The 18,997-nt window shown below is 51.7% G+C and overlaps 1 protein-coding gene across 1 annotated transcript; it reads left to right on the forward strand.

Moving 5' to 3' along the window:
• The first annotated feature begins 4,972 nt into the window (after nt 1-4,972).
• SNX20 (sorting nexin 20) lies at nt 4,973-13,760 on the forward strand. Its single transcript, XM_025447895.2, has 4 exons — nt 4,973-5,117; nt 8,641-8,779; nt 10,239-10,390; nt 11,753-13,760. The coding sequence occupies exons 2-4, from the start codon at nt 8,650-8,652 to the stop codon at nt 12,419-12,421; spliced, it is 951 nt and encodes a 316-aa protein (XP_025303680.1). The 5' UTR covers nt 4,973-5,117; nt 8,641-8,649; the 3' UTR covers nt 12,422-13,760.
• Nucleotides 13,761-18,997: the final 5,237 nt, after the last annotated feature.

An 18,997-nucleotide genomic window follows, 5' to 3' on the forward strand; every position in this document is an offset into this window, starting at 1 on the left:
CTCTGTGACTATCATAAATAAATAAAAAAAAAATAAAAAAAAAATTTAAAATCCCACAGTATTGGGGTGTCTAGCTGGCTCAGTCAGAGGAGCATGTGACTCTTGATCTCCTGGTGGTGAGTTCTAGCCCCATGTTGAGTGTAGAGATTACATAAGTAAGTAAATAAACAAACAAACTTTAAAATCCCACAGTATTAACCTTCAAGGATTTTTTAAAATAATTTTTATGATAATATTAGGTTCAAGTGCACAATATAATGATTCAGTGTTTGTATATATATTGTGAAATGATCACTGCGATAAATCTAGTCATGAAAAATGGCCAAAGATTTGTTTTTCTTGTGATGAGAACTTTTAAGATATACTCTTTTAACAACTTTCCAATATATAATACAGTATTATTAACAGAAGTCACCATGCTATGCTTTATATCTTCATGATATATTTCTTTTATAACTGGTAGTTAGTACCTTTTGACCCCCTTCACTCATTTCACCCACCCAACTTCTGGTTCTGGTGACCACCAGTTCATTCTCTGTATCTATGAGCTTTTTTTTCTCGATAATTCCACATATAAGAGAGATAGTGCAGTGTTTGGCTGAGCTATTCCATGTTGTATGTGAAGGATCCACTCATGTTGCTGCAAATGGCAAGATTTCATTCTTCTTTGTGACTGAATAATATTGTACTGTATGTAGATACCACATTTTCTTTATTCATCCATCCATGGATACTTAGGTTGTTTCCATGTCTTGGCTGTCGTAAATAATGCTGCAGGGAACATGGAGACACAGATCTTTTTTCAAGCTAGTGTTTTATTTTTTATTTTTATTTTTTAAGATTTTATTTATTTATTCATGAGAGACAGAGAGAGAGGCAGAGACACAGGCAGAGAGAAAAGCAGGCTCCCTGCAAGGAGCCCAATCCCGGGACTCCAGGATCATGCCCTGGGCTGAAGGCAGGCGCTAAACCATTGAGCCACTCAGGGATCCCCTCAAGTTAGTGTTTTAATTGTCTTCAGATAAATACCCAGAAATGGAATTGCTGGATCGTATGGTAGCAGAACCTTTGAGAGTTGTTTGGGTTTTCTTTTTTAAGATTTTTATTTATTTATTTATTCATTCATTCATTCATTCATTCATTCATTTATAGACCACACCTACAAATGGGGGGAAGGGCAGAAGGAGAGGGAGAGAATCTCAAGCAGATTCTGCACTGAGCGCAGAGCTGGACTCGAGGCTCAATCTCAGCATCCTGAGATTACAACCTGAGCCAAAACCAAGAGGTAGATACTCGACTGAGCCACCCAGGTGCCCCAGGACCTTTGAGTATTTTTTAAGGGTTTATGTGTGTACACTCAGCTGTGGAAAAACAAGATTGACATGACCAGATTTGGCATCATCTATGAACAAACACCTCATAGGTTTTCTTTGCCACACTTGTGGCGACACCCCCGTGAGTGATCACTTCTTGACTTTATCCAAGGGGGTAGGTTGGTGTTGGATTCTCAAGCTTGTCAGACACCCAGTGCAGTGGTGAGCAGTACTTGCCACTCTTCAAAAGATACTTGCCCCGGTGGTGCTAGGAGGATGCTGAATTTCATCTCATGGTGCAATTAGGAAAACCACGTTCAGAGAGGGGTGGTGGCCTGCTGAGGTCACACGGTGAGTCATGGGTCGAATCACCCCTTCTCTGCACACAGCCACTCACTCGTGCATTGCACAATTGCCGGGCGCCCTCTGTGTGGCAGGTACTACGGTAGGCACTGGGGCCAGAATGCTGACACAGGCGAGTCCTCGTCACCATGGCACTTGAGACTGGCAATAAACAAGTAAACAAAGAAGCCAAAACAATGGTAGGTCTTAACAGAGGGGTCAGGGGCTGCACCAAGGAGGCACGCTGAGCTGCAGGATGAGAAAGAGCCAGCTGTGGCAAGTACCAGGAGAGGGGTGTTGCTGGCTGGAGGAACTGCAAGGACAGGCCAGGACAGGGCAGGCTGAGGTAGAGAGACAGTCCGGGCTGGCTGGCGTGTGGCAATGCTGGGAGTGGCACAGACAGAGGTCAGGAAGCGAGCAAGTGGCAGGTCAGGAGGCCTCCAGAGGGAGTCCGGAGGATATCACTGAAAAGTCCAAGCCCTTTGAATTCTGGAAGAGACACCCAGACCCTGAGATGCCAGCATTTCCCTGTGGGGCCCCTCCTTACATTCTGGCACAGCCCAGTCTGTGCCCCCCCACTCATGTCAGCGGGGCCCCGCTCGCCCTTGCCTGTTCTCCTCTACCATACACAGTTCTGCACTGGGCAGAGGAGCTGACACCTGGCAAGTGGCCAGCCACGGTCACTCTGGTCCAGCTAGGTCCTTCCCACGCCAGCCAGACACCCCAACATGTTCGGGGGTTTCCAAAGAACACCTCCTGCCCCCAGAAGAGGAAGCAGTAGCTTCCACACACCCCTCCCCCCATTCGCTGGCTGCTGGGTGAGAGGCTTGAAGACTCCAGGCCGGGGGAGATGGGAGAAGGACTTTCATTCTCACTCAACACAGACCCAGCGTCCCGCAGCCATGCCAGGCCATCTGCGGGGAGGGGCAGAGCAGGGGTGAGTGAGGTAGGGCCCCTGCTCTCCAGCTCACGGGCCAGCAGACCAGAGGGACACTGCTCAGACTACTCCCCTGGCACACCCCAGACCCTGACATACGTGGATGCCCTTTTAACAGTGATGGTACTACCGAGCCATGCAATTGGATGGCCATTTCAACAAACAAGGCCGGGGGGTAACCATGGAGGGAAAAATACTGAGCCTCCTACCTCACACCATACATGAAAATCTACTCTAAGGCATCAGAGAACCCCAAATGAGAAAGGCAAACTGGAAAGGCGTTGAGAACACCAGGAATTCCCAGCACTCGTGTGGTGCTAGGGACCAGCACTGTTCTAAGTGCTTTGCATGTAGTGACTCAGCTTAAGCCTCTCGGTGGCTTGCAAAGTTGTTGCAGAAGCAACGAGAAAGAACAATGGAAGAGAAGTCTCCGTGGTTTTAAGGTAGGACATGGGCTGTGAAAGCCAAGACTGATACAGTTGAATTCTTTAAAGTTGGCAACTTCTATTCATGCAAAGACCCTATTTAGAGAGTACAACGCGAGCCACACAGGTTGGGAAAGAATACTGGAAACCACATTGACCCAAATGAAAGTATGAAAAACACCTACAAACCAGGAAGAAAAGCAGCCAAACAACAAGCAATGGGGAGCACACGGGTGGCTCAGTCAGTTAAGCATCCGACTCTTGAGTTCAGCTCAGATCACGATCTCAGGGTCGTGAGATCGAGTCCCACATCAGGCTCTGTGCTCAACATGGAATCTGCTTGAGATTCCCCCTCCCTCTCCCTCTGTCCCTCCTCTACTAAATTAATTAATTAAATCTTTTTTTAAAAAAATAAGCAATGGACTTGAACAGAGGATATAAGGACAGAAAATAAGACTATGGAAAGATGCTCTACATCATTTCTTATTAGGGAAATGCAACTTAAAATCATGATGAGACACCACTTACACACCCACTGGAATTGCTACAATAATTAAAAAAAAAATACTGACCTCATCAAGTGTAGGTGGGGACGTAGAGTGCCTAGAACACCCAGGCGCTGCGGTGGGTGGAAGCAGGAAGAGACACGGTCACTGGGAGAAACATTTTTTATAATCCAGCACACTTGAAAGCTCTTCAGCTCATCATACTCTAAAACCTAGGGATTTCACCTTCCATGAACATGTGCACTTGGATAAATGTGTAAGAATGTTCCCAGCAGCCTCGATCACAATGGCTCTAGCTAGAAACAACCCGAATGTGTATTCACAGACCCCCACATACACCCCAAAAAAGGAGAAATAATGATGTATTCAAATAATGTAGCAACACAACAACGAAAACGAAAATCTCCAGCTACACACACACACACACAAATTGAGGAATCTTATACACAGAAATGTTGAATGAAGGAAACAAGACACCAAAGCATACAAACACTATGCATGGCTCAATTTACCTAACATTCCAAAATCATTAAAATTAAGTTCTGTTGTTTCAGTGGGAAAGGTGTCCTGTTCATAGGTCATAAATTTACAAAGGAAAGCAAAGAAGTGACCCCCATCAGAATTAGGAGTGTGACTGTCTCTAATGGGGAAGAAGGGGTCATAGATCAGAAGAAAAACATGATGGCCTTCTTGGGGGCTGGCAAGGCTCTATTTTTTTTTTTTTTTTTTTTTTGTCCCAGTCTCCTGCCCTCACGCCATACACACCTAGTGGCTGTGAACCACATCACAGACCTCTGGGCTGACTTCCCTGGTACTTTCTTTTTCTTTTCCTTTTTTTTTTTTTAAGATTTATTTATTCACGAAAAACACCAAGAAAGAGGCAGAGACACAGGCAGAGGGAGAAGCAAGCTTCCAGCAGGGAACCTGATTTGGGACTCGATCCCAGGACCCCAGGATCACGATCTGAGCCAAAGGCAGACACTCAACCATTGAGCCACCCTGGCGTCCCTCCCTGGTACTTTCTGTTGGGAGTGTTGAATGCAGCTTTGCCCAGAGAAAGGCACCAAATGGAATTGTGAGTTTACCCCATTTCTCTTCCACATCACATGCTGGCTCTGCATCCCACCAGCTCTGTTTTCCAAAGCTCAGTCTCCCCATCCGTTCATGGGGCATGAGGGCCCCCATCAGGCCTAGCTCATAGGGTAGAATATTGAATGTTAAAGAGGAGTGGGAGACGCTGTTTGAATGCCAGAGATTATCTGGGACTCTGAGGGACAGCCAAGCTAGCTGCAAGGCTGTGTGAAGCCCAACGGGATCCCTCAGAACCGGATCCCTCGGGGCTGGCCCTGCCTTGCCCCATCCTGCCCTGTCCCTGCCCCGTGGGGCCCGCCTGTCTGTGGGGCTCAGTATACTATCTGTCACCAGCCAATGGGCTGGGGCCACCAGGAGCAGGTCACACAGCCTATTTCCTGTTTTCAAACGGGGAACTTAGAAGCGGCAGCCTTGCTGGAGCCTAGAAGAGAGGGGAGAGCTGAAGGCAGCTATGTGATACTCCTCTCGGATCCCTGGACCCACACAGGACCACAGGCCTCAGGTCAGTGTTTGATCCTAACCTCTGTGGGGCCCCGGCCCTTTGAGGCCTGAGCACCCTCCTCCTGTGGCCCTCCCTAGTACCTGTTGGGGGCAGGGCAGGACAGAGAAGGGTCCGTACAGCCTTGATGTGTGGAGCTCTCCTTAGCTCATTGGGATAGAGCAGAAAACAGCTCCCTGACCCTCCATCACCTCAGTTCTTTTGGGATATTTCTACAACTCCTCTTGAGGATGGGGAATGAATCACAGCACCTGCGTTTCTCAAAAAGTGGTGCCAGGGAACCCCTGTGTCAGCATAGCCTGGGGGAACCTGTGCAAAATGTGGAATCCAGGGCCCATCCCCAGACCGGCCAGAGGGGAGTCTATGATGTCAAGAGCCAGGAAACCTGCTTGTTACAAGCTCCTGGCACCCCAACCCGCCTGGGAGATTCCCAAATGTGTGCCCACCCACAGTGTCCAGGATCTTCTGTCTCACTCTGATGGAAAGTCCTGTGGAGCCCTTCCAGGAAGGGAGCATGGGCTCTGAAGGCAGCTCAGTGTTGCTATCAGAAGCCGGCCTGGCCATGGCAGGCAGGTCTCGGAGGGAGGAGTGGTGCTCAGGGCCCGAGAGGGAAGGAGCAGAATGTCTGTACACAGCTGGACCGAGAGGGGGCTGGGAAGCCGCTCTGTCTCCTGGGCCATGCACGGGACCCCCGCCTCAGAGCACCAACATGTATAGGATTTTCTTATAAAATCTAGAAACCTTTGCTATACAGGGTATGGAGAGGGGAGAGAAGTAACCTTAGAACCTCATGTCTGGTTGTTCCAAAGAGCTTTTGTTTTGTTTTTGTTTTTTTAAGATTTTATTTATTCATGAGGGGGGGGGGGCAGAGACACAGGCAGAGGGAGAAGCAGGCTCCATGCAGGGAGCCCAATGTGGGACTCGATCCCTTGTCTCCAGGATCACACCCTGGGCTGAAGGTGGTGCTAAATTGCTGAGCCACCCGGGCTGCCCCCAAAGAGCTTTTGGAGTGACAGACTGTTTTTCCCATTTCAGAGATGAGGAGACTGAGGCCTAGAGATGCCCAAGACTCCACGCATGCACCAATGCTTAACATTCTTCTTTTCACACACATTCCCCCACCCCCTCCACCCATGGTGACTCCCAGCCAACCCTGGAAGAGAAAACATAAGGGAACTGGCTTTGGTTGCTGAATTTGATTTTTATCCAAAGCCCTGGGTTCATACTCAGCATTGCTAGAGCTTTGCTGTTGCACCCAGCCAAGACCATGATTCCTGGGCTCTCACTGGGTCTCTGGGTAAACTGTGCCCTGCTACTGACCTGGCACTAGTGTGGCCTGATCAGGATAGCAGAGCTGGAAGGGCTGGGACAATTGAGGCTCGCCATCACCCATTCTACAGATGAGCTAACTGAGGCAGGTACATGGGAGTGCCCACAGGAAACACTGGGCTTCCACAAACCCTGGCCACCCAGCACGCATTAGGGAAGAGAGCATGTAGACCGCTCACCACCTTTCCTGGGCACCTACCAGTATATAGAGAAACCGTCCCCCATCATCCATAGTCTTGTTGCCATGACTGGGCTTATGGCCTTACTTCTCAGGTAGGGACCCTGCGGCCTGGAGATACTAAATAACTTGCAGACAGACTCACCACTGGTCAGGATGGAAGGCCTGACTCTTTAAGGGGAGAAGCAGCAAATGAGGTGTGTAGGCTCTAGCAGACTCAAGTGTGTGCAGCCCGGGGCCATGCCCCTACTTCACTGGTCGCTTCAGTTTCCCATCTGTGTAAAGTAAGGTTGGACGGAGGAGAGACATGCACTGGGCAACTGCACAGAGCCACCTAGAGAATGGCCCTGGGTTCCTTTCACCTGAGCTCCCAGATGACCTCAGCTCTCCCCAGGCCAGGCCTGTCCAGGAGGCCCTCAGCCCAGGGACAGGGCTGGGGCTCTTACAGCAGCAGTAGTCCTGCCCCTCTAGGCCACAGTCAGCAGAAGGATTCAGACAAGGGTGGGAATGCAGCAGACTGAGGCGACCAGGGTTCAAGTCCCAGCTCTGCCCCATGTGCCCCATGCGGTGTCCTCAGATCTTGTGAAAAAAGAGGGTTAAGGTCACATGCACCCTTCTAATCTTGAATTTCTGTCCCAAAGCAGTGCCCCAGCTCTTCACTCCACCTGAGCTAGTATTTCCATCGTCCTGTTGTGTGTGTGTGTGTGTCTGTGTGTGTATGTATGTTTAAAATTTTATTTGAGAGTGAGCGAGAGAGGAGCAAGGGGCAGAGGGAGAAGCAGACTCCCCACTAAGCAGGGAACCCCATGTGGGCCTCGATCCCAGGATTTCAGGATCACGACCTGAGCTGAATGGCAGGTGAACCAACCGCCTGAGCCACCCAGGCGCTCCCAGCATCCCGGTTTCCAATTTGTCTCAGACGTGTTAAATTCTATTCCAACTCACACCCTCATGAGGAGTCATTGCCTTTTCCAATATTTCTCAAAGTACTGTCCTGTGTCAGGCATGAATAGCAGGGGCTACTGTACCACGCCTGGGACGTGCGGAGCGCTGAGCTGCTGCTACTTTGCGTGGTCTCCCCGACTTAACCCTCATGCCAGCCCTGTGAAGGCAGGTTCCGTTCTTGTACCCACCTTAATAGAAAACTGAGGCACACTCAAGTGCAAGCACCAGGTCATCCCGTTCATGGATCTGGGTCACAGACAGAGCTCCTGCATAAACTGCCCCAGCACTCCTGCTGGCTGCCCTCCCCCTGGCCCCGAGGACGGTTCCCTCTGCGTCCTGCCCACCAACTCCTAGCCGTCGGATCGTGGGTGGCTCCAAGTCTCCGTCGCTTTATCATAAGATGGAGATAACAGTCCTTCTGCACACAGAGTCAGTTAAGTGAGAGAGTGGGTGTTGAGTGCTGAGCGCACGAGCTGACACATCACAGACATTCGGCTCTGCTTGTGGGACACGCTCATCAGCAGTGTCACCTGGGGCCAACTAAACCTCAGTTTCCTCTTCTGTGATTAGGAGTCACGACAGATTTTTGTGGGTGTGAAATAAGTGGATATGAAGAACCTGGGTGCAATATGAAGTGTGTGCAACAAGTCGTCAGTAAGGGTGTGCTTAGAGAGGGAGAGGGAGATGGGAAGGATACATCCTGGTACCCTTGCTATGGGCACTGAGATTTTATCTACACCTGAACATAAAATGGAGTGTTGGGATGCTCTTCAGGACAAGCTGGCAGCTTTCTCCCGAGTAATCCCTAAAGCAACTACCTTTGCTTGAAATCACCACATTTAAGAATCAGAAAACTTGATGATAGAAGCATCGTAACAAGAAGAGAAGGCCTTGGGCTAATCAGTCTAGTATAGGGGCAGACCCAGGCCTCGTGTGTGGCAGCTGGGTGGACTGCTAAGTGTAGCAGTGGAGGGCTTGGTAGTAGGGACTATGATACAGACCCTAGCACCCCAGGGCCCCCCAGGAACCCCAACATGACTGGGAACTCACTGTTGTCTCTTGTCCCCCTGGCAGCCTTGGAGCATGGCAAGTCCTGAGCACCCCGGGAGCCCTGAACGGACAGGACCCATAGCCAAGTGCACTGTGGGGGCCAAGCAGGAAGCATCAGCCGCTGGCCAAGACCTCCCGTGTCCAGGACCTGAAGGGCACTTAGGTGGGCTTGAGGCTCGGGGCTTGGTCAGAGATAGAGGTTTGAAGATGTTTGAAATACAAATGTGGGCATTTTGAGAGGTGCCACAGGTGAGGGAGCAGCTTTCTTAACGACACGAGAATTCGGTGCCAATTATTTTTCTGGGAGATGGTCCCAGGCATCATAGCAGGGGAGTGGTAAATCGAGGAAAAGAAGGGGAGGAGGCCAGGACAAGGTGTTGATTACTGCTGTGGGGTGACTGGACTCAGTCCCCACAGGGGTCCTTTGCAAGACGTGTGAAACATATCTCGGGGTGTCCCATCCAAGAGGCAAGGAGGCCAGACTACTACTACCCACCAGTCCCATCCTTCATCCTCCAAGGGAAGCTCCAGAACAGGCTGCTCTGGCTGGAGAAGGCCCTCGGAGTGAGAGTTATGGAAGGAAGCCAGTGGGACATTTCAGAGCAGTGAGTGCCAAGCAGCACGGCCCAGCGCTGACGGTGGCCACAGTAGCGTCATCTCCTGGAGCAGATTGATGTACTCATTCATGCAGCCCTTCAGTAGGTCCTGCTCTGTCCTTGGCCCTGGGGAAACGGAAACAAATCCAATGCTGCTGCCCTTCGGTGTGGTGGGGAAACAGCTCTGTGAGAAATGATTAGAGATGTCACAAAACCGGTTGTAGGGACAAGGTGGGAGGCCCTGACTCTGAAGTGAGGGGTTAAAGTGACATAGGGCTGTGTTTTGAAGGACACAGTGGAGAAGGGCCCCTGGGCCCCATTTCCCTGAAAATAAAATGCACAATGATCTGTGCATTTCGCTGGGGAAGGATTCTAATCTTTCCCAAGATGATCAGAGCGGCACATGGCCAAGTGAGGTCTAAGGAACACAGTTTTCCAGGTCAGCAAATAGGAAGGTTGCATTAAAGGCAGAAAGAGTAGCAGGTGCAAGCAAGAGCACGGGGTGGCGAGAAGGTGAGGAGAGTAGGGAGGATCCCACTGGGAGTTGGGAGTTGGGGGTGGGGTGGGGGGGTGGGGTGGGACTGGAGCCCATCGTCCTCACTAGCTCCCTCCACTGGTCGCTGATGTGTGCTCAGGAGCCCCGCGGCCACACTGGCCACACCGTGTCAGTGCCATAGGGAGCAGAGCGTACAGAAAGCAACAAGCCTCCATCCTCGGGTGCTGGGTGTCGGGAGCGTGGGTCTCACCAGGGGCCAATCTGCAGGCTGGAAGTGGATGGTGCAACACAAATGTACCACATCTCGCAATGGAGAATCCAGCGGGGGGGAGAGGATGGGCTATCAGGTTGTGCTGCAGCCAGGTGGGCGCAGGAGTCTGGGCGGGCGGAGGCGGGGTGGGGGAGGGGGTAGGATGGCTTTTCCAGATTTGGACACCCCCATCCCAGACAGACCCAGCCGTCTCCCCAGACCCTTGTCCCCAAAATGCACTGACCTGGTGCAAGTGCCTAAAGGGTGCTGTCCTCTGCAGACGCCCACAGCAGCCCCAGCCCCAACTCCAGCATGACCACCGGGGAGCTGCAGGAGTATTGGCGAAAGGAGAAGCGCTGCTGGAGGCGCGTCAAGCTGCTCTTCGAGGTCGCGTCCGCCCGCATCGAGGAGAGAAAAGTCTCCAAGTTTGTGGTAAGATCAGGCGGGGATGGTGTGCCTTGCACCACCTCCCTCCCAACTCTGGGTGAGTCGGTGGAGCCTTAGCCTTCCCCACTGTGATATGGGCCCAACGCCCTTGGACCCACAGAGTTCTAACAGAGGCTTCAAAAAGCAAGATTTTGCACTGGGTATTGTGTGAAGTACTGGCAATCAGAGATGTGTGAGTCACGGTCCCTAATCCTGAGAAGGAACTAACCCAGATGAATTCCATGTCATCCAGAACTAGCCATCTATGTGTCCCTTCAACACGATAGTTGATACCACCAATCACTGATATTATTAATAATTACATATTATCTAACATAATGATAGATAATAATCATTAGCCTATTTTTCTTTAAATCAGATCACCTTTTAAAAACATGAAATAAGTATCTTTTGAGAGGAAACCGGTATCTCATAGCATAAAGAGAAGGTCATCGTTAGAGTAAATGCGAGGAAAGCTAAGTGCTGTCATTAGATTCCAGCTGGTTAGGCCACGGCTGGTGGCAAGCGCTGGGCTTAGGGGCTACTCTCTTTGTTGAAACAGAATTTCCACCTGTGCTGGGGCAAGGCATTCACATCCAAGTAGGAGCCACGCTCAACCCTTCTCTGTGCGTTGCTCCCTCAACTGGGACTGAAATAACAACAGCTGACACTGGGTGCTGACTGCGTGTTGAACAGAGCCCCCCTCACCCCTGTGGTTGCAGTGCATTAACTATAATGGCATCCTCACCCCGAGGAGTGAGGTACTGTTATTATCTCTATTTCATGGATGCAAAAACCGAGGCCCATAGTGGCTAACGTACCTAAGACCACACAGCTAGACTGCGGCAGGACTGGAATTATAACCCAAAGAGCCTGTGCCCTTAACCAGTATTCTCTAACTGGAAGAGATCTGAAAAAGCAATCATTTTCTTACCACGGGACATCACCGCCAACATACCACCTAAAACCACCCCTCAAGTGTCGCACACTCGGGAAATGCAGATCTAACCTAAGCTCCCCGGTACAGGAACCCGAGGTCCAGTTTTGATGATGGAAAGCCGGGAGCACCCCCAGACCCCCGGCACCACCTATTCCTGTGGTCTTGGTCCCCCGAGACGCCTCCATGCTGCCCTGTTTGTTATTCTCGGGCGGCCTCTTGTCACCAGCTGCAGTTATAGCTCAGCAGCAGCTGGTGGCAATTTAAAACAGAATCGCAAGTAACGATAACCTGTTTTCCGATCTGCTTTAAATGATCATCATCATTAGTTTTATTTGCCGGGGCTCACTCTGTCAGTTACAACCTTCTATTAGGATGTAGTCAAATTCTCTCTCTCTCTCTCTCTCTCTCTCTCTCTCTCTGCACCGCAGATGTACCAAATCGTCGTCATCCAGACAGGGAGTTTTGACAGCAACAAAGCTGTGCTGGAACGGCGCTATTCAGACTTTGAGATGCTCCAGAAAAACCTCCTCAAGACGTTCCGGGAAGAGATGGAAGACATCGTCTTCCCCAAGAAGCACCTGATGGGCAACTTCACGGCGGAGATGATCTCCGAGCGCAAGCTGGCCTTCAAGGAGTACCTGAGCCTGCTCTACGCCATCCGCTGTGTCCGGCGCTCCCGCGAGTTCATCGACTTCCTGACGCGGCCCGAGCTCCGGGAGGCCTTCGGCTGCCTGCGCGGGGGCCAGTACGGCCGCGCCCTGGACATCCTGGTGCGCGTCGTGCCCCTGCAGGAGAAGCTGACGGCCCACTGCCCCGTGATGGTGGTCCCGGCCCTCTGTGCCATGCTGGTGTGCCACCGCGACCTTGAGCGGCCAGCCGAGGCCTTGGCGGCGGGGGAGAGGGCGCTGCAGTGCCTGCAGGCCCGGGAGGGCCACCGCTACTACGCGCCCCTGCTGGAGGCCATGATCCGCCTGGCCTATGGGCTGGGCAAGGACTTCGTGTCGCTGCAGGAGAAGCTGCAGGAGTGCCAGCTCCGCAAGCCCAGCCCCTGGGGCTTCACCCTGAAGGAACTCACCGTGCGGGAATATCTGTACTGAGCCCCTTGGGAAGGCAGGCTGGAGATTGGGGCTCACCATGGCTCAGCGGGCTGTTTGGGGGTTCATGTTTGGTGGGAGGAGCCGCTTGGGGCTCTAACTTGCTGAGTGACCTTGGCCCAGCCCCTCCCCTGGTCCTCCATGTCCCCATCTGTGTTGAACAGAAGTGCCCCTCCCCGGGGGGGTTGGGGGACTTGGAAGCCTCTGCTTGTGTCCTGTGTCCCTTTGATACCAAGCTCACTTCACCGCAAAACCACAAACCCAGCTGGCAAAATGCTGGAGAGTAAGCTCCAGCTTTCTGATGCTTTTGTGGGTAGCTGGAGGGAAGGTTTACACTGCACGCCATGGACAAAGTTTAACCCCCTTCCTACAGATGGCTCTCTCCAGCTGTCCTGTCTTTCCTCTCTGTTCCTCCTTCCTTGACATTGCCTGCAAAGATCCCCATCATTATCCTAACTATTCCAGCTCTTCCTCTTAGCCTGTGGACCTGGCTCAGCAAAGCAGAAGCTCACCCACTGCTCCTCAAAGCCAGCTTCATCCCTGGGATGGGAGGTATGTCACCCTTGAAAGGGTAGAAAGATGCTGGGCCAGAACAGCATCCTGTCATAAGAGTCTGTGAAACAAGGCATTTTGAGGAAAGGAAGTTGCCAACAATTCTCTGGCTAGGATGCCATAACTCATTGTCCAGGTGTGTTTTCAATTATAAGGCACTGGCCCTTGAAGGGGCTCCTTGAGTTATGTAGACAGAGCCTCGGAGGGAGGTGGGAGATGATACCCAGTGGAGCCTCTGGACAGAACAGAGACTGAATGTTTAATGCCTCCCCATTTGAGGGGCAATGTTCTTGGAACCTCTCTGATGGGTTGGGTTGCCCTTGACTGAAGTCCACTGTCAGGAAAGGACACCAGGAGCCTGGACCTATAACCTAGGTTCAACACTGGAGCTAATGGTACAGACTGTTTGGGGCAATATGTGTTTGACTCCAGAAGTCCCTAAAGACCTAAACCATCTGGCTGAGCTTATGAGTGAAATAAAGAGCCTGTAACTTGACATCTTAGCAATGGAGCACCAGTTTGGTCTGTACAGGGATCCAGCTCAGCAAGGAGATTGCTGTAGCAGTGACTGGGCAGTCACCAAACTGCACCAGAATGAGTTCAATAGCGACACTGTGTGGCAGCAGCTGTGTGGCAATCAGGCTTGACCCTGGAGGCGAGAAACAGCCTGACACTTGCGACAGAGAAAGCCTGGGATCTCTCAATTTGCTCAGGGAGGAGGACACTTTGAATGGGAAATGCTGGACCTCTGGGCATAGAGAAAATTAAAGTGTTCGGTGGAAATATAAAAGGCTGTGACTCTATTTCTGATGGTGAAGAAACCTTGCTGATTTTGTAAGTCATTTCATCAAATGGAAAAACACCATCAACTATCAGGTGCCCCAAATATGCCCTCAGAAGGGGAAAAAATGCCCATCACAGGAAGTTTCCTAGGGATTTCCAGTCAGAAGCTGGGAGAGAAAAGAGGCAGCTCCCAATGTAAGGGTCAATGTGGAAGAAACCAGAAACAGAGAAAGGGACAATCAGGAAATGGAGGAAATCAGATTTGGTGCAAGGCAGGGGGTGGGACTTTCCTCCTAGGATTTGAACTATAAGGCTTGGCATCTGAACACACACAGTGTGGCCCAAAGTACTTCAAGCAGAGAGGTCATGGTATAGTGGTCTCCAGTACAGGTGTTCCTTGTACCTGGCACCTCAAAAACAGGTTCTCTCTGAGGGAAGTCAACATGGATTCAGGCCAACTGAGGGAGAAAGTCATTGACTCCAGAGGTGCAACAGGGTGGGATGGGGGGAGCATGTGTCTCAAGATCACATATACCTGATGTGTGTGTAGTACATAGAAGTTTTTTAAAAGCCTAAAATATGGGGGCACCTGGGTGGCTCGGTCAGTGAAGCATCGGCATTTGGCTCAGGGAGTGATCCTGGGGTCCTGGGATTGAGCCCTACATCGGGCTCCCTGCTCAGTGGGGAGTCTGCTTCTCCCTCTCTGTTGCTCCCCCTGTTTGTACTCTCTTGCTATCTCTCAAATAAATGACATCTTAAAAAATAAAGCCTATAATATGGGGTAGAAGGAGTCCATGAGATCATAAGCCTCACCTGTCTTCTCCCTTCCCAGGCCTCTTCCTGTCCACGTGCCCCCCAGCCCAGGACCCAGGGAGCTCCGAGTGGGAGCACTATGCCAGCCTCACCCACACCCAGGAACCCCACTCTGGGCACTTGGGCCCTAAGTGGAGGGGGCTTGTTCCATGCAAGGCCTCCCATCAGCTGAGATCAGGTGACCTGAGGAGCCTCTGTGCCTGGGATGCAGGTCTCTCACCCTACCCCAAGCCAGGATGGGAAGACAGCACTGCCAGTGGCTGCCCATGCACAAAAACCCAGAGGTCCCTCAGCATTTCTGGAGCCCAACTGTGTGTCCAGGGCTCTCCTCATCACTGCCTGTCTGGCTCTGTTCAGCAGATACTCATCCCGTTTTACAAGTGACCCCTGATAGGTGAAGTGATTTGCCCAGGGTCCCACAACTAACAATGTGGAGAGCAGGAAATTAAACTCAGGCCTGTGTGATGACCCCAAGCCTGTGTCTTCCTCCCTGAGCCTGACTCTGGAGGGGAGAGGGGAGAGGTGGGGGTAGGGATATATGTCCCTGGTCCTCTCATCCTTAAAGGGCCCTTAGAGATCATTTCACTCCTCTCTGTTTCTAGGTGGGAAACAGGCAGTGAGACAGAGACAGCTCCAGGAAGGGCAGACAGAATGATCCCGGACTGGGTTTCCAAGAGACCATTGGTGGGGGAGGTCACCCCACTGGACCTGGCGGCATGGGGTCAGTCTCAAGGCTGGGGCCAGGGCCAGGGAGCCAGGAGGCTCAGTTCCGGTGGGCTGGGCCAGCATGCCCTTCCCTCTGGATGTTCCCTTGGCTGTAACTCTGCCCTGGAGCTACAAAACCAGTTCCAAGCCCACCTGCCAGTGGGGGAGGGGTACTTGCTCAGGAGCTTTCCAGATGCTTCCTGTCCCTCCTGCAGCAACTGCAAAGAGCTGCCTTCCCAGCATCCTCCCCACTCAGCCACACACCCCCACCCTTTGGGGGCCCACAATGCCGCCACCTGTGCTGTCATCCACTTGCTACTTTCCTGGTAGCAGTCCCCCTTGCACTTATGTAAATTTATTTGAAAAAGACTCTTCCGATTACTGATTACCACTCTAAATGGAAACTCAGAGTCACTTGCTATAGTTAGAAAGATCGCTATAAAAATCAACACAATGAAACCTATTGCTGTTAGTACACCTCACAGGCCTTGGTCTGAGGCCGGCCTTGAATGTGAGGCTGCCAGAGGTTCTTTGTGAAAAGAGACAGAGAGATGGGTGTTTGGGACGCGTTATCCCCAAGTTGAGCCTTCTCTTTGATGGACTCAGGAGGAAAGAAAAGAAGTTTCTAACCATGTGGACTGGATCATTCAATGTTGTCTGTGCATTTGCCCCTACCCTCTGGGGTCTTGCTCCCTGCTGCTTGGCCAGTGGCCCTGGTCTCCCACCCTCAGCCCTGTGTTTAGCCCTGCTGGCTTTCCAGCTCCTCAGTGGGGGGCCTGGTTTTGACTTTGGTTGACATCCTCAGATCTCCACACCCCACTGGGGAGGCAGTACCTAGGCTTCAGCCCCTGGCTTCATACTCGATTTCAGGTCAGACCCTCAATTAGAAGGAAAATTCTAGCTCAGTCAAAACCCAAACCTTCAGCATGTCCTCTGGTTGGTGTCAACGTGCTCCCCCTGGTATGAGCAAGAAAATACTGCTGCCCCAAAGAGGCCCTGCACCCAGAATAGGCTCTTACCATCATCCTTATCCATCAATCTGTGCCTAGTCTCATCTTCTTGGTAAACAGCAATTGATGACACTCTCACTATTTGTCAGACCCTGCTGAGAACTGGGGACACAGCAGTGAAACGGCACAGCCCCAGTGCTAACCTCACTGAGGTTAGAAGGGAGTCATTCACCGAGCAGAGTAAAAGGAAGCTGAGACAGATTGGTTTCACTCAGCCAGATAATCAGGGAAGGCTCCTTAGAGGAGGAGGTGTTTAAAGGAGCCACAGCAGAGGCCAAGGGGGAAGTCACTGGAGCGTGGGGAGGCGAGAGTTTTAGGCCGAGGTAAAGTAGAAGCTCTCCTGTGGCAGGAGCCTCCTCCATCTCTGGGGACCCTTAGTTGAGGCCCCGGGCCCAGAAAGGGGGCAGGCCCAGGGCGCTCCCTTCCCCAATGTGCCACCCTGGCAGGGCTGCCCTGTGAGAAAGGGTTCCAAGGGCTGCCAGATATGCCCGGCCAGCCCCCTGTGTGTCATCATCCATCTCCAGGGACTGGCTCATTGCAAAGTGAGCAAGCGGGGAGCCTGTGTTTAGGGAGCACAGACCCTTTTGGTTACAAGCAACAGAAACCCAGGGGAGGAATTTATTATCTGAAAAGTCTAGGAATAGACGAGCTCCAAGCCAACTTGGATCCAAAGAATCAAACCTTGTCATCTGGTCCCTCGCTCACTTACACTTTCTCTCTTTCTCTGTTCTGCTTCCTGGCTTCGCAGCTTCCTCCCGACAAGCCCTCCTCCTGGTGACAAGATGGCTGTAGCAACACTGGGCTCACAGCAAGCGCCCTTCTTGGCAACCCCAGTGGCTCCCCCCACACCCCCCAGGGCCTCGTGAAGCCCCTTATCTGCAGGATACGTAGGAAACACCCCCAGGGCCTTTCCTGAGGGGCCAGCAGGGCACATCCTGCCCCCCAAGTGTGGCAACCATAGTTAGTTTGCCCAAGCCTTCAACAGAAATAAGTCTTAACATATTGTTTTGTAATCTGCTTTTCAAATTTTAAAATAGACTTTTATTTTTAGATCAGTTTTCAGTTCACAGCAAAACGGAGTGGAGAGAATCAAGATTTCCCACATAGCCCCTGTCCCCACATGCACATAGCTTCCCCCCACGATCACATCCTTCACCAGCCTGATACATCTGTTACAACTGATGAACCTGTGCAGTCCCATCGCCATCACCCGGGGCCCACAGCTGACATTACAGCTCCCTCGCCGTGGTGTGCTTCCTATGGCTTTGGCTGAACGTAACCCCCCTTGACATGTATCCACCGTGATAGTGTCATACTGCGTATAATAAAATTAAAGTATGACTGGAGTATGATTCAATTCTGTCTTTATGTCATGAGCACGTCCCTATAATATATAATATTTTTCCACATTGTTTTTAATTTCTCTTAACCATCTTCTAACATTCCACATTTTCCCCATTCCAGGCGGCGCTGTTGCAAACGTGGATCCTGTGTCTTTTTGTATGTGTACAACCTCGAGGCAATTACTAACTGTGGTGTTCCGGATTCATAAACACTTTGCATGGTTTTGATGTTATTGAATTCTCTCCAGGAGAGCTAAGTCCCTCCTCTCCCAGCTGAGCACAGAGATGCCCATTTCTGGGAACCTCCTGTATCCCCGGGATGTTAACACTTTGAAACGACTGCCAGTGGGAAAGAGCAGACGTGGTGTCCACGGCTTAAAGTACCTTCCACTGTTCTTAGTAAGAATGAACATGGGCCAGAGTCTTATTGGTCACTCCTGTACCGAAGGGCACTGACCTCTTCGGTCCCCCGCTTGCATCAGGCACTTGCGGGGGAGCAGGACCTAGGCGGGATCTCAGGACGCAATTTAAGAGGCGGCCAGCAGATGGCGCTGCCACACAGGCCGCTCCGGGAGCTTCCTCGGAGCGCCGAGAAGAGAAAATTGAGAGCATTTCTCCAAAAAAAAAAAAAAAAAAAAAAAAAAAAAGACTTAGAAAAAAAAACTGTTTGAAGCGGTTTGAAGTAATACTAAGAAGAAAGTTTTGCTGGGAAGGCTCTGACGTTTCGCTGCCTTCTTTACTGCGGCCACCTGTCTCCCCGCTCCTCCAGCCCCCGTGCCACTGTTGGTTGGGGGTCCCAGGGCGGATCCCCACTTGGGGTTCCCTTTAGTGCTCCCGCATCCTCTTTCCGCAGTACACAGACCCAAAGGCGCGGATGGAGGCCTCCTGCGGCCGCCCCCCACCTCCAGGGGCTATCAGAAGGAAACCAATGAAAATGCACCTGCTACCTACAAATACAGGGCAGCATGCAGAAGCTCCAGGAGCAAGGGGGGGCCAGGAATGCACCCCCTGTGGTCAGAGGTTTAACCTGCTGGCTCCTGAGGGAGGGGGCTGGAGTAAGCCTCCTTGGTATGGGGGCAGGGCCCTTTCTCCAGTATCAGGGGAGGGGGTGCAGGCCCCCCCCCCCCCCCCCCCCCCCCGCAGAAGCCTTGCCACATGGCTTCCCAGGAGAGAAGGGTTGGGTGCCACCTCTGACCTTTGGAGACCTGGGGGCAGGGCTGCGGAGGGGTTCTCATCCATCTGCTTATTGAACTAGGGGAGAAGAGGAGCCAGGCACTTGGACTTCTTTTTAGCATTAGATACCTACCCAGGGCCCCGACCAGACGTGGTGGGTAATGCAATGACTTGGATGGATAAGTAAAGGGAAGGAAGAG

Source organism: Canis lupus, chromosome 2 (assembly GCF_003254725.2).
Source record: "Canis lupus dingo isolate Sandy chromosome 2, ASM325472v2, whole genome shotgun sequence".
Lineage (NCBI taxonomy): Eukaryota > Metazoa > Chordata > Mammalia > Carnivora > Canidae > Canis > Canis lupus.